Raw genomic sequence first — 22309 nt, forward strand, 5'->3', positions numbered from 1 at the left:
ATTCAAGCTAGAGAGTTTCTGAAAAAAAAAAGTTTATTTTTACAACTCAAATTAATATATTATTATTTTTATTATATAAATATTTTTTGTGCATCATGCGGATACATATACTAGTACTAGTGCTATAATATATTACTAAGGAAACTCGTAGGAGAATAAATTCATGGTGTAAATTACACTTGATTGGTTTGATCCATTGAATTTAGATGAGTAAATAATAGATAAAATACCGTAGTTTTGTGCTGTTGTTAAGTAACATCTAAGCTGTTCTTCATTAATTTGATCCATGTGCCTATTAGCAATAAATCATTAAATTAAAACATAATGCAGTATTTCTTGAAATGAAAATTCGCAGTTGAAAGTTCTAAGACGCCATGAATTATATATTCTAGAATAGTAAATAAATATTCTAAGATACAAGTCGAGAATTGAGAAATATCCCAAACACAAACACATGGACCCGCGGCGAATGTGACTGCAGTTCGCCATTGGGTCTTTTTGGCCTCCTTTATCTCTGACTCGTCAAACGCGCCGAGTCAACTCGCTCTTCTTTTTATTTGACGCTTATCGTGTTCAGTAGTCACCTTCCTCTCTTGTCTGAATCTTCTGCATCCTTTTCACGCTCTCAGATCTTCACCGTGATCCGCATCACCTTTCTCCAGGTAAATTATTCATCTTCGTTTTCATTTCCTTTTCACTGAACATACACAATTCAACTTCATTCTCTATGCTCTCAAACGGAATTCTCTATGCTCTTTTTGATCAACGTCACCTTGCATTTAAATTTTGACAACTTTGACTTCAAAATTTGTTATCCTTTGTTGTTAGCAATTACTAAGCTCGAGGTAAAGCGCGATATTGTGAGTGGAAGCTGACTATAGCAATGGCTTCTCGCGACTCCGAATTCTTGAAGAACTTTTGGATCCCGAGTTACATGCTCGTGCCGGAGTCTGCGGCTGAGAGCAGCCAGATCGCCCGTGGCAATGGACCTAAGTGCCCGGTGCTTGTTTTTGCGAACTCCAAAAGCGGTGGCCAGCTAGGAGGGGACCTATTGAAAACGTACCGTGCTCTTCTCAACGAAAAACAGGTGCCTTAGTAGACATTATTTTGATTGCCGTTGCCGGTTACGGTTACTGTTTCTTTGTGATTATTGAATATTAATATTGGGTAAAATTGCCGAAAAATATGACTGATCTCGGGGGCTCTATGCTGTAATACAGTGTTGGAAACCTCTACAATAATAATATTGTGGCTGCAATTGCATTTGTGGACAGATATTTTGATGGTGCCTTTTACAGAAATTTTGAGACTCCGATTTTGTGTGTGAGGGACTGAGCAGGGCGTGTGAAATTTTCAGGTTTTTGATTTAGGGGAAGAAGCTCCCGAGAAGGTACTGAGCAGAGTCTATGCTAACTTGGAGAGACTCAAGGTTCAAGGTGATCAACTTGCTACAGGGATTATGGAGAGTCTGAGATTAATTGTGAGTTGATATTCTCTTTGATCCTGATCAATTCATCTTTAAACAATCATCAACTCCAAAATTTTTGAGTTTCTGACAATTTTATGTGCTTGATCTTATGAGTTTCTGACGTCACTGACATTTGATATGCATTTCAGGTTGCTGGGGGTGATGGAACAGCGGGCTGGCTACTTGGAGTTGTTTGTGATCTCAAATTGTCCCATCCGCCACCAATAGCCACAGTTCCTTTGGGCACAGGGAATAACCTACCTTTTGCTTTTGGCTGGGTAAGAAATCACGCTTCATTTTGGGGGCTTTTATTGAAGTACAAGTAACGCATTATTATCTCTGACTCTACCATGAATTCATGGTTCAATAGCTACATTTTCACATATAATGGGTTTTAAGGAGCTATCATTTTATGCTGATTAAGTTAACTGTTGAATTATTTTTGTTCCCATGTATATATAAACAATTGGGGTTTACACAAGGCCCTTCAATTCTTAGTAGAAGTTGGAGAAAGCATTCGGTGGACTATACTTTAGTCTTGTCACTAAGAGCAATATTTCACCTAGGACCTACAATATTATCATATTTGTTTAGTTGAAATAACAATTTATTAATGGTATGAGCATAATCCAACTAAGTGCACCATGAGCACCTATCTTCACTGAGAATTGTGATGATAAATTGTCCATCAGAATCGTGAAAAACAAAATTGAAGGGACTCATAATTTCTGCTGCTTTATTACAGGGAAAGAAGAACCCAGGAACAAACGAGCATTCAGTGAAGTCATTTTTGGATCAAGTAATGAAGGCTAAAGAAATGAAAATAGACAAGTAATGAGTTTTGGTCCTATTCTTCTTTTCCTTTTGTTTTTTATTTTTTGTAATTGATATGTTTTGTTATGCTGCCACCCATTTGTTTGACTTTCTTGTGGGACAAAAATAAATCAATTTTTTTTCTTAAAAATTAAAAGATACACATTAAATTTGAAGCCATTTTAAAATATTATGTTTTGTGTTTACATCTAATGCTGTTCCTAAGCTGTCTTGCTTGCTGTTGTTTGAAAAGTGTTATTAGTATCTCTGTTTTAGTAGGTTTGAGTTGTTTATTGTTTGGACATTGAGTTTGATTTTGTCTGTCATGATTCCCAACTCCGGTTCTCGTGCTCCTTAATCCATAGCAAATATACAATGAATATTTAAGGGCTACATGTTGTTTAAGATTCCTGATGGTTGTTGTTTGTTTTTCTTAACCATCAGTTGGCACATTCTTATGCGAATGAGGATTCCAAAAGAAGGTCCCTGTGATCCGATTGCACCTCTTGAGTTACCGCATTCTTTGCATGCCTTCCATCGCGTATCCGAGACAGATGAACAAAATATTGTAAGATATGTACCTTTGACTATGTACACTTTTAATCAGGTTCATGGTGCAACTAGGAATTTCAAGGAAATATGCTTTGTTTCATATGGTACAGTCTGATTTGACTTGAATTTGGGTTATCCATTTTACTAGACAATTTATTTAAGAAAATGCCAGATGAGACAGGAGGGTTTATTATTACAGTTACACCTACTATGGGCATGAATTGCTGTTTTGTTCTGAACTTGGGAATGAACTTTGGTTTTCCTAAGACCAGTTCAACAAAACCTCTGCATATTTGATTGCTGTTTTTGACTTATGGAGTTTAACTGTTTTAGATAATAAAAACTGGCAGGATTTTTAGTTTGAATATCTATAGAGTTAGCTTTTTTCCTACTCACTGCACTTCCTTGTGTGATTACTGCTCCTCAGGAAGGTTACCATACTTTTCGTGGGGGATTTTGGAATTACTTCAGCATGGGTAAGCATAGTTTTCCCGAGTTGTACCATACTTGAACTTTAAATTGCAAAGTATGGAATTTCTATTTTTCTCATGGAAGAGTCAGTTGGTAGATCCTTTGATCTAGGTTAAGCGTTTCTAAATATCAAATTACAAAAAAACAATGCAGAAATTATTAAATGGCAATTACATGTTTACATTTTCCCCCTTATTTATTTATTTTTTTAAGTCATTTAGAATGTCTTAGATCATAAATTATATCAGGGAACATCTTTTTGTTCCATCAGTTCATCTTATTGAAACATTTATTAAAAATGTCTATGATTCATGACTACAGGAATGGATGCTCAAATATCTTATGCTTTTCATTCTGAACGAAAGTTGCATCCTGAAAAATTCAAAAATCAGTTGGTTAATCAGGTATACTAGTGTTTCTGCAGTAGTAAAATTCATAAAAGCATCTTGTAGAAGATTAATGGATAACACCATTGCTTGTTTGACTTTGAACTTTTCAATCTTTTATTGAATGGAAAACCTGGATAGTTTTATACCAGTCATTTTTTCATCCGCTTTTTGTTCTGATTTCAATATTCATGAATACAGACTACATACGCTAGGCTCGGATGCACGCAAGGATGGTTTTTGGCTCCTCTATTCCATCCTCCTTCCAGGTCAGTTCCTGTAGATCAGTTATTAAATTGGTCAATTGCAAACATATCTAAGCATACATGCTTCTGGGTCCTATATAAGCCTTTTTCCAATATATATTTATCACTTTACCAGTCAAGTCAATGTGATTTGATCTTCTAACACAGGAATATAGCACATGTTGTAAAAGTACAAATCATGAAAAGGAATGGCCAGTGGGAAGACCTGCAAATTCCTTCCAGGTAAATCTTTCGGTAGAATCATATATATTTATATCTTTTTACTTTTCAATGGCTTAAGGGAGGATTAGACATCCAAAAGGTGGCTTAAGGTTATAGACTTGGGTTCTACCAGTCAATTGAGCTAAGCTCTCGCAGTCATATATGATATATCTTTAGGAAACATGAAAGTGACAATGATAAGAAGTTCTGGTGGATAACTTCCTGCATTTATTAATTGTCAATGATCCCAAAGTCACAGTTATACATGATGTTTATGTTCTCTTAACTATGCTGCTTTTATTCGCTGATGCTTTAGTTCTTTCATTGGTTGATTAATATCTTCTTAAAGTCAAAAGTTAATTTCTTGTTTGTCCAACTGTTGTTTTCTCCCCTGTTTACTTCTTGATAACATCTGATGTGTTCTTTCTATCGCATATCCAGCATCCGGTCAATTGTATGCCTCAATTTGCCTAGCTTTTCTGGTGGACTGAATCCTTGGGGTACACCAACTAGGAGGCAACAGCGTCAAGTAAATATCATATGCGTAAACTATTGATAGATTGATATATTGGATTTTCCTGTTTAATGAAGAGAAGAAAAGTTGTTTTTTAAGTTTGCAATGAATTTAAGGCATATTGTTAAATGAATTGTAGCTTACAAAGTTTTATTGTTCAGCCAAATTTTCACTTTCTTGATCCTTAAGGCATAGATTACTAAAATTTGTTTTATTTAGCAAAATCTCTTTTAACTGTAAACTGGAAATAAAGAATAGTAATTTAAAAAAAAAAAAAAACAAAACTAATGCTTCTATGCAATATTTTTGTTGAAATCTAAACTCTAAATATGCTATCAAATGCAGAACGACTGGACACGTCCATATGTAGATGATGGCCTAATAGAGGTTGTTGGCTTTAGAGATGCCTGGCATGGGCTTGCTTTGCTTGGTCCAAACGGACATGGAACTCGTCTTGCTCAGGTATGTGCAGTACCATGAAATATTAGACTTGTTTTACTTTTGAAGATAGTTTCCAAAAATTTCTTGCTGTAGTTTACATGACAGCATTAAGTTTCTGTACCAACCTTAATTTTTCCTTGGTTTCGATATTACAAATGCCTTGAAATTATCTCAACATCAGGCTCGCAGAATTGGCTTTGTGTTTCACAAAGGTGCAACAGATCATACATACATGAGGATTGATGGGGAACCTTGGAAGCAACCCCTCCCAATAGACGATGACACGGTTGTAGTAGAGATTTCTCACCATGGCCAGGTTAACATGCTTGCTACTCATGAATGCAAGTCTAAAAGTGTGCATGATCCTTCAACACATTACAATGATGATGCTGAGGAAGATGATAGTAGCAATGGAGACTCTTTAGCAGATGAATTTCGAAAGTTTGGTGCAGCTGATACATTTAAAATCCCAGATGAGGTAGATATTTCTCAGCTTAGTTAAAGGTCTTACATTCAATCATTAAAGATGTGTTATTGTACTTACTCTTATCCGATTCACTGAGCCAACACTTTCTCTTATACTATTGAATAGAATGTGGGACTCGCGAGATAAATCCCACATTCCATCCAATGATAAAGGGGCATGTGATGACTCTGTACCAGACAGAACGTGTATATACAGTATTTCTCTAACTCTTGAACCATTCTTTGGTTTTATGCGGTTGATATCGTGTTCCCCTATCAAGATATATCACCAATTTGATTAATTCTAGCAGCTCTTCTGCAAACATAATAATTCATTATTGTGTAATTAAGAATTGAGACAAACTTTGTTGTAAATGTTATTACAGTTGAAACGCATAGATTTCAGTTTACTCCTCGTTTTTCTCTCTGTGTAGTCTTAACTTTTATATATCTTTAATTTTAATTTCATTTCAGTTTGTCAAATCCAATAAGAACCCTGAATAGTATCGATCTAATCACGAGTTTGCCCGTAGCCCCTCAAACAAAGGCACAACAAAAGGGCTATACATCATGATGAGTTCAAATGCAAAATGGATACATGAAATGAAAGGTGAGTATATGTATATACTGAAATATAAAAAATAGAGAATAGTCTGTTATCATGAGGAGAAAACTAATACATGTAAATCGTGTTGGATTTTGGAATTAACAATGGTTGACTCTAGGTGATACAAGGATTTCATGTTGATCACCAACACAGAATATTACAAATTTACACATAATAAAATATGCATATCGAAACTCGATTGAGTTGCCTCTACTGATTATCCAAACTCTGCATAACCAGAAATTATGTTAAGGACACCGAATTATCAGTAGATGTCATTTTCATAAGACCATAGCTGCTGACCAGACAGTTGTTGTCCCTGACACTTTGTAATGGTCTCATTAGCCTTTTGGGGTTCAGCTCTCTCTTCTCTTTTCTTCTTCTCCCTGAAGCAGAGATATCATAGAATCAAAATCTCGCTGAGGAGAACCAGCAATATAAATTCATATCTATTCAATCTTCAGTTTAGGGGCTAAAGAATGTATACTTAATAGATTTGCAAGAAGGTAGTGTCATAAACTGAAAGCGATTAGAATGTAGAGAAGGAGAAGGAACAACATTGAAAGCTTTGATGATGTTTTACCTGTCAACGTATTCCTTTAGCAGCTCCTTTGCTTGAACCAACTTGGAAAGCAGATTCCGATACACATCCAAGTCCCGATCAACACTTTTTTTGTTGATGTTTAAAGCTGCGCAGAGCTGTTTGATTGACCATAAAGATTAATTGATAACACATGAAAAATTCCTTGAGATGCAAGTAACAGATACTTTAATAATAAGAACAAATTCAAATCATAAGCCATAGTAGCGTCTTAAGTGAATTGGTTAACCTTTTCCAAAATTGTTGGCTCTGTTGCATTTGTTAACTCAAGAAGACGAAATAGTCCTACTGCGAAGAAACGACTGTAGCTGAAATCCCCCTTTCCTGCTCTTTCTGCTATGTCCTTCAAGATCCCCTCAATTTCTCCATCTTTGGATGAAAACTCAACAAGGGAAGTTAGGTTTTGAGCCCTCGCCCACTCTTCCAACTTTTGAGCATCTTTTCTGCAGAGGGGAACATAGAAAGATCATCTGATGCAAGATAAAATGTTCCTCAGATGCAATATAAGCATAATCATTGTATAAATATGCAGAAAGAGGCTACAAAATGATAGTAGCTTAATTCAAAGACAATAAAATTGTTCAAAAAACCCCACCAGAATTAGCTTAATAGGAATCTGAAGCTTGTATGTTGAAATGGCCTTGGAGCCACCAAATGTGATTCTCAAAAATCATGTTGCATGCACAGCTAATTCGCCGTTTCTAAATGCGAAATGAAATTCACAACTAGAATCTTGTGAACCAAAGTTAACATAGTCTAATCTCCAAGGATTTACACTTTACAGCCATTAGTTTTCCATCATTGAATCAAGAGTTTTGAAGTTGAACCAAGCAAGGAAATAAGAAACAATAAACTTAAATAGTGAAATTTCTCAAACATTTCTAACCTGTATTGTTCAGGATCTTCATTCAAAGCATTAATATATGCTTTGAAGATAGCATCTCGGTCCTCATCACTAGGATACCCTTCCATGAGTTGATCATAAACAGTGACAAAACCAAGAGCAAACACAGGGTCATAGCGATACGATCTCTTATATCTCATCAAATGTTGCTGCACAATAAGCTCCTGCAGAACAGTGTTGTAGATACTTGGGATTGGTCGCTTATATGCCTTAAGGAAATTTAACTTTGTCTCAGAAACAGTAGGAGCATCTGCATATATATCAGGTATATAAATATTTAAACAAGAATCCAAGAAAGAACCTAATGTGGAAACATGTTCAACTAATCAGCTTAATCTCACTCATAGTGCATTCATATATCTCAATAAAGGTTCTTACTTCTTACAAATAGAAAGTACCCTCAATTTGTATATGATACTTTTAATTATCTTTTCAAACTTTAGGAACAAAAACTTCAAAAAATTGATGTCTTTCTAATGAAACAAACTCTCTAAACTTTCCAACATGCAGTGGCATAATAAGTTCGTTCGAAACTTAGATGCAATCACTTATTGCTCTAAATTGTAGCATGCAACTCCAATTGCAGATGCAACATGTACATTTCTTCTACAATTTCCATATTGTGGCGAAATTATAACCACAATTTAGAACCATTAAGAAACCAAAGAAGCCCCCACGAACCTGTGGCAGAAGACATGCATTGGACAACCATTTTGGATGAGGAACTAGAAGCTCGAACACCCCCATAATGGTACGAGAAAATGGTCCTAAAACCGAAGACTTCAGAACTTGAAGAGACAAAGAAACGATGAGTTGAAGAAGACACAGTTGCTTTTCTCTCACAGCACTGAGTGAATGATGATGAGAAGGACAAAGAAGTGAGAGCTGCCATAGTTGGAAAGGAAAGAACACAAAGAGAAGAGGCAAATTCAGAAGGTGTCCACCATGGGAGGACAAGTTTCAGTGATGACCCTCATTTGGTTTCTAAGGTTTTTGTTGCAGAAAAGGGAAAAAGAAAAGAGAAAATCTTATCCACACTGTGAAGTCTCAAACTGAAACTGAAAGCCTTTTGTTTTTGTCAACTTTCCAAGGAGCCACTACTCTCATGACACGTTGAAATTTTGACATCACAACGGTTTTTCTAAGCTAAATAAATTGTATAATTAGATTCATTATTTTATAATCATAACTAAGATAAAACATTCCTCCAAAATTGTAACTATTTGTATTTTTAGACAACATGTACAAAATTTGTTAGAAGACGACACCTTGCATTCACTCTATGATATTTGATATTTGTCTCACCAACTTGTGGTTGAAACTGAAAGGGAGATGAAACAGCTGGTTGATTTTGGACCAGTCATGCTCACTGCTTGATTGTTATTGGATTGTTGTAGTAAAAATTGAAAAATGTACAAGACATTTAAGAAATTCCAATTGTGACATGTGCCATTGGTAGATTAGATTAGAAAGTCCAATTAAATCAGTGAGAAATTCAAAGGACATGTTATTAGATTAGATTAGATTACTACTTTTGATTGGTGAAGTATCAAATATCTAGTAGTAATAGCGTAAGGATGTGAATTTGGAAGAGAAAAAATGAATTAGTGGAGGATTGATGCCTTTCCTCACAAGTAATGAAAACCTTATCACAATATACAACACCACAGAAAGAAAATTCATTAGTGGAATAGGAATGAGAATACTTGGTTCAGTTGGTTGTTGCTTACAAGTTACAGTGGTCCTCCCATTTTTGTTTCAGTCGCATAAACTTGTCTGCTTCTGCAAATTCATATAATTAACAAAACATTGCAAAAATGGAGATGCGGGGTATCGATCCCCGTACCTCTCGCATGCTAAGCGAGCGCTCTACCATCTGAGCTACATCCCCACGATGACTGTGCTTTTCATTATTTCTTAACATTACATAAAGAGCCTAGGTGATACTGTAATTAATAACCCAGAAAACAAAATCATCAACTACAATCTTAATATACCATTATGAAGCAGTTTAGACTTGACACAGATGGAAGATTTGTAAGCCTCTCCTCAAACTGTAATAAGAGTAGAATATAAAATCTTTTTTAATGTGTAGTGAATATAAATTTCTTTTTTAGTGTGCGGAGTGAATGTGTGTATTAGTATAAATATATATATACTATTATGGAGATCTAAAGAGATGAATTCTGATGGAAAAATATTTTAAGATAAAATCACAGATAATAAAAAATCAAGCAGAATCAAAATTTTTATATATATACATCGCATCCTCCGCATGATTAGACATCATTACTATGTCACTGGAGCTCTATTTGAATGGGAAAAGAAAGGGGTAAAAATGTGGGAATTTTTAGTAAGATCAGAATTATTAGTTAAGTTCATTAATTCTTTATTAATACCAAATAACCGAACTTAAATATAATATATAGAAAATAGTAGATAAATAGAAAAATAGAGAAATAAGCAGAGAATATAAAATACAACAAGAAAAGCACACACACGTACAAAATGCACATCAAGGAATATATGCAACAAACAAGTATAATGTATGTCTATTCTACGCAGGTCATGAGCTCATGCGTCAGTTGACTACCCACAACCCGACGTTACCTAAGCACAAGCCCCAGCTATGACTTTCCAATTGCATTAGTTGCATATACAAGTCGTACGGCCGAAATCACATAAGTTGACTGATAAATCACTATTTTATGGTTTATCTTGTGCTAATTTGAGTGCTTTTTATCAACTCTCTGCTCACTTATCCATATGATTTGCATGAGTTTACATTTTCCTTCCTGATTTTGTGCTATGATTGAAAACATGCTTCTTTGGTCTTAATTTAGCTAATTTTAATCATCTCTTATTACTATTCGATGCCATGATATGTGTGTTAAGTGTTTTCAGAGATTACAAGGCAGAAATAGCTCAGAGGATGGAAAGGAAGCATGCAAAAATGAAAGAAATACAAGAAACTGAAGGAATTGCTGAGCTGTCCAGCCTGACCTCTTCGCACTCAAATGGTCATAACTTGAGCTACAAAGGTTCAAATGAGGTGGTTTTAGTTGCGTTGGAAAGCTAACATCCGGGGTTTCACAACGATATATAATTTTTCATAGCTGCCCCGAAGCCAGGCGACGCGCACGCGTGACCTGGAAAAAATTCAATCCGCGCGAACGCGTGGACGACGCATACGCGTGACTTTGCCGCGTGCTAGATGTATCAGAAATCGCTGGGGGCGATTTCTGGGCTTTTTTGACCCAGTTTTCGGCCAAGAAAACACATATTAGAGGCTTTAAAGTGGGAGAATGCATCTATTCATTGAGACAACTTTCATATACACAATTTTTAGGTTTAGATGTAGCTTTTAGAGAGAGAGGCTCTCTCCTCTCTCTTAGGATTTAGGATTATGATTTCTCCGTCTTTTTAATTTCAGGTTCAATGTTCCTTTAATTTATGTTTCTCTTCTACTTTTATTTATTCTAATGCTTTTACTTGTATTTGACTTATGTTACCAAATTGGCTTACGAACCTTCTCATGTTAGATTTGAATATTCTATTTAATGCACATTGAGGTATTTCAGAATTAAGATTGCTTTCTTCAAATTTATGTTATTAATGCTTTTCATTTAATTTAGATTTATCCCCCTTTGGTTAAGTAATTGGTGACACTTGAGTTATCAAACTCAGCAGTTGATTGAAAATTGAAAATTGCTGATCGATTTGGATCCCTCTAAAGTTAGTCTTTCCATAGGAGTTGACTAGGACTTGAAGAATCAAGTTGATTAGTCCACTTGACTTTCCTTTATTTAGTAAGAGTTAACTAAGTGGGAGTAATAAACAGTTCTCATCACACCTGATAAGAATAATTAGGATGAAATTTCCAATTTTTGTGCCTTGCACTGGTGTTCATGATAATTAATTTACTTTCTTGCCATTTAAATTACTTGTCCCCTATTTCAAAAACCCAAAAATATACATTTTTCCATAACCAATAATAAATCATACTTCCCTGCAATTCCTTGAGAAGACGACTCGAGGTTTAAATACTTCAGTTATAAATTTTATTGGGTTTATTTAAGTGACAACCAAACTTTTGTACGAAAAAATTTTCTGTTGGTTTAGAAACTATACTTACAACGCAATTATTTTTATAAAATTCTTTACTAGCAAGAATCCTCTCGTCATTGACTTGAAGTCATATGGCCAAAGTCACATCAATTAACTTTTAACTCTTTCTACAAATATGCATAACTATGGAAAGCAGTTCTCAATCTGTAGGTATTTCCAGTATACATTTGGCACTAAGACCAAATAAAATATTCAATTTTCATTTTACCATTCCCTTTATCCTTATCAATTCTCGATTGTGAAGTCTTATGACACAGTCATTCAGTCTACTTCTATTTCTCAATTTTCCTTTTCTATAAAATCCTTTTTAATTCCTTTCTTTATTCTTTCTCTATTCTTTTTTTTTCTTAACCGTTTCTTTTTAATTATCAGTTCTCAATTTTTTTTCTTTCCATAACTTATGTTTTTAATCATATTTTCTCAATCTTAAAACATTTTAAATATATTTCACAATTTTACAATAAGTGAGTACCAACAAATATTTCAATGCTTCAAAAATACATATTCGAGTAAAATCAAATGCTTTAAAATAATATAAAACTTCTTCAAAATATATATAATCTCATAAAAATATATAGTCTTATGTGCATATTAAAATGAGCTTAATGAGGATAAATATTTAGTTTTAATAAATCAATTATTCAAACTAATTTTAAATCCTTTGATAGTAATTTTTTGTCAGTATAACTATAAGTTTAAAGCACTGTATATCAAACTAATTATAGACGTAAAACCAAACAATTATAAATATAAAGTCTACTCACAAATTGGTCCAAGGGACCGAAGAGACCAAATCCAGAATTCTAAGATAAAAGGTGAAGAAGGTTGAAGTAGAATGGAATGAACGAAAGAGCACACGGAATTTGAACCGGAGCAGCAGAAAGTTGCGGCTGCAACAACATAAGCTTCATTCCTACCAATATACACACAAATCAATGGAGCAATTGCAACACGATCACTGACAGCCCAAAGGAAACAACGTGATGGAGCATGAGCAGCTCTGGTGATCCTCTCCAGCGTAGACGGTAAAGGACACAGCAGAACAGTGGTGACAGCAGTTTCTCTCCTCTAGCAGTGACTCCCACAGCAGGAGCACCACAAGCTTTGACGAACAGTGGAGAGGCAGGGCTCAACCCCAGTGAAGTAGAGCAAGGGCAGAACGCGAAGCAGGCAGACAGGGGATCTAGTAGCCTCAATGGCAAGTTCCGACGATGGCAGTTGCTCGGCGGTGACAGCGATACAACTCCATTCTTCTTTGTTGCAGTGTCTCGTTCTCTCTCTCGTGCGTGGGCTCCTCTTCTATCTCTCTCTCCTCTGTGAAAATGACACGACGGCAATGACAACGGCGGCAGCAGGACCAAGCCTTGTCGTGTGGTCTCTCTCTTTCCTCCCCTCTTCTCTTCTTCCCATCTTTCGTTTCCCCCTCTTCCTCTATTTCTTTTTCTTGACCTTCTTTCTTTCCTTGTGGTTTCAGATTGAAAGAGAGTGTGAGTGAGAAGTGAGAAGTGAGAGTGAGTGGTGAGAAGTGAGAGTGAGTGGGTATTTAAAATTAATAACCGGTGTCATTATCATATAATTATCATAATAATAATATTATTATTATTATTATTATTATTATTATTATTAAAATAATTAAAAATATTTTTGATTGATAATTGATAAGTAGTTTAATAATGTATTAAATATTAATTTTATATAACTATGTAGTATAATTATGCATTATTATTTAAATATTAATTATAGTATAATTATAATAAAGATATTTTTATAAAATAAATTAGAAGCGAAAATAGTGCATTCATTTTGGCGAAAAATAGATTTATATGGATTGGTTGTCTCACAATTCAATTGATTGGTTGTGTTACCCAATCGATTGAAGTCATCAAAACAATATGGATTTGCCTAATTCAACCGATTGGTTGTGTTACCCAATCGATTGAAAACTTTTATAATTTTTCTCTATTTCTATGCACTATAGAGATATTTTAGTTTAAAAAACTCATATTTTTATGATGAAATAATGTCATTTTCATTTATTATTTTAACAACAATTCCATACAAATTTTATGTCTTGTGAATTATATTTTATTTTATATAATTAATTTAGTTAAAAAAATTCCATATCTTATTATTTGTTTGCATTCTTTTTTATTCTTTTCATTTGTTCAAGATTTGACCTCTCTATTAAATCTTGACTAGAAAAAAAAAACAAACCATGCAATATATATCAAAGCATTTTAATAATCTGTTGATATATTGCTAAGACATATACGAAGTATATATATTACAAATTTTTAATCAATTCTTCCTAGATTAACAATGGAAGTCCCCTTTCCAATCCTCCAGTAGAGCGATAGGACTTTTAGACTTATCATCTTCAGATTTTACAGTTTCCTCAAGAGGCACACGATCCGTTATTTTCTCATTGTAAAGCTCTAATAACATTACTTTCATGTTGTGCTCTGCATTCTGAGCCTCCAATATATCGAACATCTGTTTCACAGCTCCAGGGATGACACCAGCCTCACTCGGCAATTCGCCATTTTGCACGATAAAGAGCACAGAAGGATAATTGGATTTCAATACAAAACATTTAAGCAGACATAAAAAGCAGTTAAAAACAGGAGAATATTGAATATCTCCTGCACCACCGATATCCCCTGCACCACCGATATTTCTAGTTGGGGGTGTTTGATATGAATTTCTCAAAAAGGAGAAACATTTCAAGCAACGAATTCCCTATCAAAAATAAGAACATTCATTACCAGTCAATACATGATTTCAAAAAAGGGTAAGTCAAGAGACATTATAACTACCCAGGCATCGAGTCATAAGCCTGCACCACTCTCTCATGATACATAAAGAGATTGATACACGATTCCAATGGTGGAATTGAATAATTGGTGATAGATTATTCACCAATTTATAATGTTAATATTAAAGAAAAGATAAGATTAGAGTATCTAAATCAAAATAAAGTCTTAAAAATTGAAAATAGAATTTTTAACGTTAAGATAGATGAATAATAAGATAATAATCTATAAAAATGATAAGAAAATTGAAAACTGCGTAGTACACAATTCAATTGATTGGGTAAGACAACCAATCGATTAAATTGGGCAAATCCATATTGCTTTGATGACTTCAATCGATTGGGTAATACAACCAATCGATTGAATTGTGAGACCTCAAGTTACTTTGGAGCATTCAATCGATCGGGTAGTATAAGAAATCGATTGAATTTTAAAAGACCAACATTTTAGTCATATCAAATATGACCAATCGATTGATTTTTGCGAAAACCATGCTGCAATTTTCAATCGATTGTTTTGTGATAACCTGTAGTCCAATCGATTGAGTTATGGGAAACCTGAAATTCAATCAATTATTTTGATAATCCAATCGATTGATTTTCAAATAAACACGATTTCACAGCCTTGGACGAACGTCACGGATCAAATATAAACTTTTAATCGATTGGAATTGCCAAACGATCAATGAAAGATCTAATTCGTTATTGTTAATAAACATAATAGATGAATGATTCATTTGTAATTAAAATTAGAAAAAAATTATTTAGTAATTGTTAAAAAAACTTAAAAAATACATTTTGTTATGAGACCATTTAATGGTCTAAACATTTTGGGACCATCGAATCCTTAACCATGACATATTATAATAAATAAAGTAATAAACAAAACTAGAAGTGTAATCAATTAAGATTTTTATTTATTTGAATAAACTAAAATTAGGATAGACATAGCGATTATCAATTATGGTATGTGACACATTCTGGTATAAATTTTGTACTAAATATTATTTTTATTTATTTCATATACTTTTAGTTCCCAAATATACCGTCTGTAGGGATAAGAACAATTAAATTTTATTACTTTGCTTTAATTCATCATTTAATATTTTGTTGAATATGGGGATATTCAATGTGATATAAACAGACATGTATATATATTAAATTGATTAAAAAATTTAAAAATAATTAGAAAGATATAATTCTAATATATATTGTTTGTACGAGATATCTACACAAATTTTTTTATAGTAGATTTAGAATGCATGATTGGAAAAAAATTAATTTTTCGTTTATCATAGTAAATAAATATGCACAAATTAAAGAGTTAAATGATGACATAATTAAAATAAAATTCCATTTACATTTTACAGTAATAAATATACATATACATAAATATACATAAAGCGAAAATTATTTTTAAATTAATGTAAATGATAATTTTGTAAAAAATTTTCATTGTCGTTGAATGCCTATAAATAATTCAATATTGAATCTCTTCTACGGTGTGTGAATTAAATTTCTGAACTTATTAATATGAAAATACATTTTCATTTCTTCGTCTTCTTACTTATTCTTTTCATGTGTTTTGGTTAGTACCAAATTTATCAAAATAATTCAATATAAAATTTAGCTAACATACTATGAAAATTCTGTGTAGATATTGTCTTAAGATAGGAGAAAAAATATTTAAAATGGAGATTTAAAAAAAAAACATCTTTAAATCTTGTTTGTTAAAAATAAAGATACACAGACAAAATAAAATTTAAAAATTATTTTTGTTTTCTTCTTTTGTTAATATCCTCAACAAACTAACTTCTTCTACCACTATTCTTGAGTGTTGACCATTAAAGTTTTTGGCTTTATACATTATTATGTCTCCTATATATTGAGTGGATAAAAATTTTTATAAATTTTTGTTTCTCAATTAAAATCTTTTTCTTAAATTTTTGTCCATATCCTTCTTTTTAAATATTTTTATTCCTGTATTTGTATTTCTATTTCTATTTGTCTGTCTATATTTTTCTTTTAGAACAAATAGAATCTAAGGACATGTATCAAGATTATTTCCAATAGAAGTTTTTAAATTTTTTATTTTAATACACGTATAACAAATGTATTAAAAATTTAAATTTTATATATTTTTCAAAAAAATATTTTCTATTTGCTAAACCCTTTATGATTTTAGTTATAACATGTTTTGTTTTTAGCAATTGTTATATGATTTTAATTTCTTGGCTAATGACTGTGTATTTTATGTCTGAATGTTTGTAGGTAATAGCCAAATGCAGGTAACAGAAGAAACAACAATATGCTTTAGTATTGTCAAGGGAAAATATTGTCCATACACAAAGGAGGATAAATGTTTTAAGGCTTGCCTGTCTCTTCATGGTGCTCACAGTTTGATATATGGAGGATGTGTTCCAAAAGGATGCCAGTGTACTTCTTATAATCCAGATAAAACTAAACCATGTCCACCATATGATGCTTAATTTGTTATAACTAGAACAGTGATATACATTAGTTGTTTATCCTTTTTTGGGTGGCGTTCTAATAATGGTGAAAAAAATGATGGCTGTATTATATTCTCTATCTATCTATCTATCAAAATAATAATTAAACAGTGGTTGTACTATGATTTATAAAAATCATGTTTAAGCACTTAATAATAAAGCTGATGTGGGCATATTTTTAAAAATATTTTTTATTTTATTTTTTTAATTTATTAAATATAAGTTATTACGATAAACTAACTATATTAACTAATTGATTTGATTAGATATTTAAATATCACATAATTTATTATAATTTATATCAATTTAATTTAGTAATATTTTTTAATTAATTTTTTTAATATTCTATTAGTATTTTTTAATTTATTTTTTTAATTTATTAAACCAAATTTATTATGTGTATTAATTAATTTGATTAATTTATTAGTTATTAAAATAATAAATCTATGAATAACATAGGCAATCGGAATACTTTCAACTAATAAGTAAATTAAATCAAATCATATATATTGAGACAAATTTAAATCATGTGAATTAAGGATTAAACTAAAATAAAACAATTTTTTATTTATTCAAATTAAATTCAATAAATACTGTTGAGTTTGGAAATAAATATTAAATATGATGATCAAATATTATTAAAATGTTAGTTAAATATTTATTAAAATATTATAAATTATTTGTTTGATGAATTTGATTAAATGTGCAGGCAATTTAATTTTATATTGGGCCAAAAGATAAACAAGCACAAATGGATCATTAAAGAAAATTTAGCCTTGAGCAAAATTAACTCAAATATTAGTGGCTGAATATTAAAAAAAGAAAGAAATCTAAAGTTGGCCCAAAAAACTAATAAAAAGTTCAAATAAACTCTTCTCTTGGTCTAACATCATCATTAATCCAAACTAAAAGAAGAAAGAAGTGGATCAAGGCATGCTTCAATTACTTACTAGAATCCAAATTCCAATTCAATTAATTATATTTCTTGGTAGCCGAAACTCTCATAGTTAATGGACTTCATATTGCAACTCAATTAAGCTCATACTTAAGTACCCTAAAGCCATAAGTGACTCTATGTCTTGGTAACCAAAAATCAATTCAATTTAATTTATTTACATTGAAAGCTCCACGGTTATCTACTTTCCTCTGTGGATTAGAATTCAAAATCAAACTTGGTTAATTACATAGGTAATCAAAACTGAAAATTAAATTGAGTTAATTTTACATTAAATGCTTTGTCTCTTCTTTTTCTGTTCTCTTTTTGTTTCGGTTGTCATTTCACTCAAGAAAGAAGAGTGAACAAGTTATCAGAAAAAATAGTACATAAAGGAAAGAAGAAGAAGTTATCAAAGATACAGTGAAGCTATGAAGACGCAAAATGCTAGGTTGATGAAGGCCTTTGCAAAAGGAAGATCTAAAACATGGCGTGGCTAAGATTTTTGCCATTAAAGACAAGATGTGAAGAAGAAGCTTCAAGATTTTCATGCCAAGAATAGAAGCAATCGGCCTCGGTCAGAGAAGAAGATCTCAGTGGTATAGCTCATTTCTATTTTTGTTCATCCAAGACAGAAGGTAGCTACTGGAGCTACATGGAGGAGGAAGCAAATATGGAACAGAAGGAGCTGTCAAGGATCAAGGTTTCATCAAGGGTCAGAATTCATTCTTGGGGACAAAGTCAAGATGAAAGGCTCAGATTGATGAAGCTTGATGAGAAGGGATGAGAGAGGTACATGCATGTTGATTTGCTTTCGGTTTCCCTCTCTCTTCTCTCTATCCGAACCGGATGTATGAGATGGAGAAGATCTTGGTGGCTTGGTTGAACTGGTTTCAACCTTGGAAGCTTCCCCTTCTATAATAAGGGTGAACGGCCAAGGGTTGAAGCAAGGAGTGAGAGCACACGTTCGAGTTCCCATAGCTCTTTGAGCTGTTTATTCTTCTCCTTCATAGCTTTCATTGAATACTTCTTTTTCTCAGTTTAGTCTGTCTATGTTTCATTGGTAAAAGGCAAAATATGAGGTTTTGTAAGAAAAAATCAATGAGTGAAAAAAGACAGAGAGTTAAAGAAAAAGTCATAGTTATCTCAGAAATTCTTTGTATGTGTTTATATTTTGTTGTCATGATCTTGAGAAAATTTCCTTACAAGTTAGGTTAGCACTTTGCGGTTGAAAGCTAGATTGAGGTCTAGTCAAGTTTAGGTTGGGTTAGAATCTGGACTTGTCCTAGATAGGATTGGGTAGATCATAGGGAAAATTAGTGTTTGTAATCTTGAAAAAGAGATAGTGAAATTTCATCATTGATGGAGACTGGATGTAGGTCACATTGTACCTAGTGGCTGAATCAGGATATATCTGGTGTCAATTGTTCTTCTCTGCTTCTTCTCTGTTTCTGGTTCGTAGGAGACAAAATAAAAAATGTCTCTCAACTTGTTACGATACAAAACAAAAATGTCTCTTAACTTGTTATGAGACAAAAAGTGAAAATATCTCCTGAATCTCCTTTAAAAGTCAGAAAGTAATATTCAGCAAAAATGGTGGCTAAGATTCAACCCCCCATTCTCTTAGCCACTGATTACCATCAATTGATATCAGAATTTGGTCTCAAAGAAATCAAGCTTTACAGCTTGGAGGAAAAGATCCTGATGGCGAACTACTTGGGTTCAAACACAGTGGCTTATATTTTGACAGAAAGACAGTCCAACAATAGATCTCCATTGGAAAGAAAAACTAAATGGCAATGCTGTCAACATGCTGAACTGTGTAATCAGCTTCAAGGAATACCGGAAGCATTCAAGATGCAAAACAACAAAGAAAATCTATTTTGGATAGGTCCATAAGTTACTTTTTTTTTACTTCTAACTTATGAAAATGTATAGTATTAATATCTGGTATAATTTTTAACACTAAATTTCAACTTTTTAAACAGCTATTTTAGTGTTTATGAAAAAGTTAAAAAAATAATTTTTCTCATAATAAAAAATTTTTTATCACTCTTCTTTTAAAATAAGCATTTTTAGAACTAAAAAATTAAATATAAAATAATTTATTTATAAGTTATTTTTAATATAAATATTTATTATTTAAACTATTTTTTTAAAAATAATTTAATTAAGTTATTTATTCGAATTGAACCTGAATCATTAGACGATGAATTCATAACTATTTATAAGATTACAAGTTTGCATGTTTTGCTAGCCAACTCAAAGGAACAAAAAAGGAAAGTTAATTATGATCCCATTTTGTGTGCTGCTTTTAAATTATTACTTTCTTAACCTTGCTCTTTTATAATCATTATGATTATTTTCTTTTTTATATTGGTGATGAATATTTTATATATGGAGTGCATTTAAGAGACAAAATTAAAGTACACGTTCTATATTTAAGAATAATGATTCAATCATAAAAAATTAAAAAATATAATGTAATTAATTATAGATTTTATTTATAAAAAAGATGAAATATGAGATGAATCTAAGATATAGAGTTTATTTGAGTGAGTTTCTAATAAAAGATCTTTTTTTCGATTTATCTTTTTTTAGAAGATCTTATGTAAAAATAAAAGTAATTTTATGTTTGAATATCTCATGCAAAAAGTTCTTTTTATCTATCAATTATATTTGGGTATAACAATATAAAAGTACTTTTTTGTTTATTTATTACATAAAAAACATCTTTTTAAAAAAAAGATCTTTTAAAAAAAGATGTAAATTACAGTTTCTCAAAAAAAGATGTTTTTTTTTTAATTTTTCTAGTGCTTTTAATTACTTTTGTTCTTAAAAATTTGCCAAACACACTAAAAAAAATATTTTTTCATTAAAATTTTTTTTTTATCAAAATAATAGCGCCCAAACAAGCACATAATCAATCTATCATTGTTGGTTTAAAGATTTAAATAACTAGGTAAAGCAGCACACAAAATTGGATGATTTGATGTATTTTAAGTGCCTGTTTTTTAAATTAGTTCTCTCATATAAATCCATTTAAAAGTGAAATGATTGCCAAGTATATATTTTTAGAAAATTCATCAGAATGTAATCAATTAAACCTTTTATTTATAGAAATAATCAATTAAAAGATATAATTGAGATATACATAATAAAACTCATCAATACGGATATAGAATTTTGAATAGGTGACGGTGGGTGAAAAACTCAAGAACATGATACATTATATATTCGGTGCGATCGAGTCTTCAAATTAATGCGCTATTTTAAGGGATGAGTCAATCATGACATTATAATAAATAAACAAAAATAGAAGTATAATCAATTAAGGTTTTTATTTATCTATTTATCTACTGAATATATTAAAACGGGCTTGCTACACATACAAGCCTACAAGCAAACAAGTTGGCCCAGCCCAAACAGAAATCACGCGCATGAAGAGAGATAAGATAGCGCGTCAAAATCACGCGCTCAACATTCGAACGGTTACGTATGGCAGACTCTTCCACTTCTTCCACTTCTTCCATTTCTCAAGGCGCTTTCAAAACAACGAAACCCTCTCATTTTCGAGCGAAAATCAAGTTTCAAAATATAGAAATCGTAGTTCGAAAACTGCATCAAAACACCATCAACCTCTCTGTGAAGAATCTGAAGAAAAAACAAACCAAGAATACTCAACGTAAGTCCATTAAAATACTGTATATTTTACTTTTCTTCTACGTCGTTCTTCTAGGGTTTACTATTACTCTTGCTTCTTTGTTACACTGTTCTAAGTTATACGTCGTTCTTCTAAGTTCTACGTCATTCTACATTGTTATTCTAAGTTCTCCTGCTATTTTTGTTGATTTTTGGGGGTTTATTCCGTAGATTCGGGGGTGTAAACTGCTTAACCTTGTAATGTGGCTTGATATTGAAGCATGGTTGAGTGATATCTGACTGATATCTATATGGATGTATCTGAATAATATCTATGGGTGTACCTCACTGTAATCAATGGGTGTATCTTCTTTGACATCTTTGGGTGTATCTGAATAATATCTATGGGTGTATCTCACTGTAATCAACGGGTGTATCTTGTTTGATATCTTTGGGTGTATCTGAATAATATCTATGGGTGTATCTCACTGTTATCAATGGATGTATCTTGCGAATATCTTTGGGTGTATCTGACTCTTATATATGGGTGTATCTTACTGTTATCAATGGATGTATCTTAATTGTTATCAATGG

The 22309-nt window shown here is 32.2% G+C and overlaps 2 protein-coding genes and 1 non-coding gene across 3 annotated transcripts; 1 reads left to right on the forward strand and 2 right to left on the reverse strand.

The window, feature by feature from the left end:
* Nucleotides 1-445: 445 nt before the first annotated feature.
* LOC107462146 (diacylglycerol kinase 5) lies at nucleotides 446-6378 on the forward strand. The gene is made up of 14 exons (XM_016080713.3): nucleotides 446-662; nucleotides 829-1087; nucleotides 1358-1480; nucleotides 1618-1746; nucleotides 2214-2299; nucleotides 2726-2849; nucleotides 3261-3309; nucleotides 3626-3708; nucleotides 3892-3959; nucleotides 4104-4178; nucleotides 4599-4686; nucleotides 5017-5133; nucleotides 5294-5590; nucleotides 6052-6378. The coding sequence occupies exons 2-14, from the start codon at nucleotides 884-886 to the stop codon at nucleotides 6079-6081; spliced, it is 1473 nt and encodes a 490-aa protein (XP_015936199.1). The 5' UTR covers nucleotides 446-662; nucleotides 829-883; the 3' UTR covers nucleotides 6082-6378.
* On the reverse strand, nucleotides 6173-8740 carry LOC107462147 (protein THYLAKOID FORMATION1, chloroplastic). The gene is made up of 5 exons (XM_016080715.3): nucleotides 8371-8740; nucleotides 7672-7939; nucleotides 7015-7228; nucleotides 6768-6883; nucleotides 6173-6570 (listed from the first exon to the last, which is right to left on the reverse strand). The coding sequence occupies exons 1-5, from the start codon at nucleotides 8579-8581 to the stop codon at nucleotides 6450-6452; spliced, it is 930 nt and encodes a 309-aa protein (XP_015936201.1). The 5' UTR covers nucleotides 8582-8740; the 3' UTR covers nucleotides 6173-6449.
* Nucleotides 8741-9507: 767 nt separating this feature from the next.
* TRNAA-AGC (transfer RNA alanine (anticodon AGC)) lies at nucleotides 9508-9580 on the reverse strand. Its single transcript has one exon. It is a non-coding gene; the product is annotated as a tRNA-Ala (tRNA).
* Between the last annotated feature and the right edge of the window lie 12729 nt (nucleotides 9581-22309).

This window comes from Arachis duranensis, chromosome 8 (assembly GCF_000817695.3).
Source record: "Arachis duranensis cultivar V14167 chromosome 8, aradu.V14167.gnm2.J7QH, whole genome shotgun sequence".
In the NCBI taxonomy this organism is placed as follows: Eukaryota; Viridiplantae; Streptophyta; class Magnoliopsida; order Fabales; family Fabaceae; genus Arachis; species Arachis duranensis.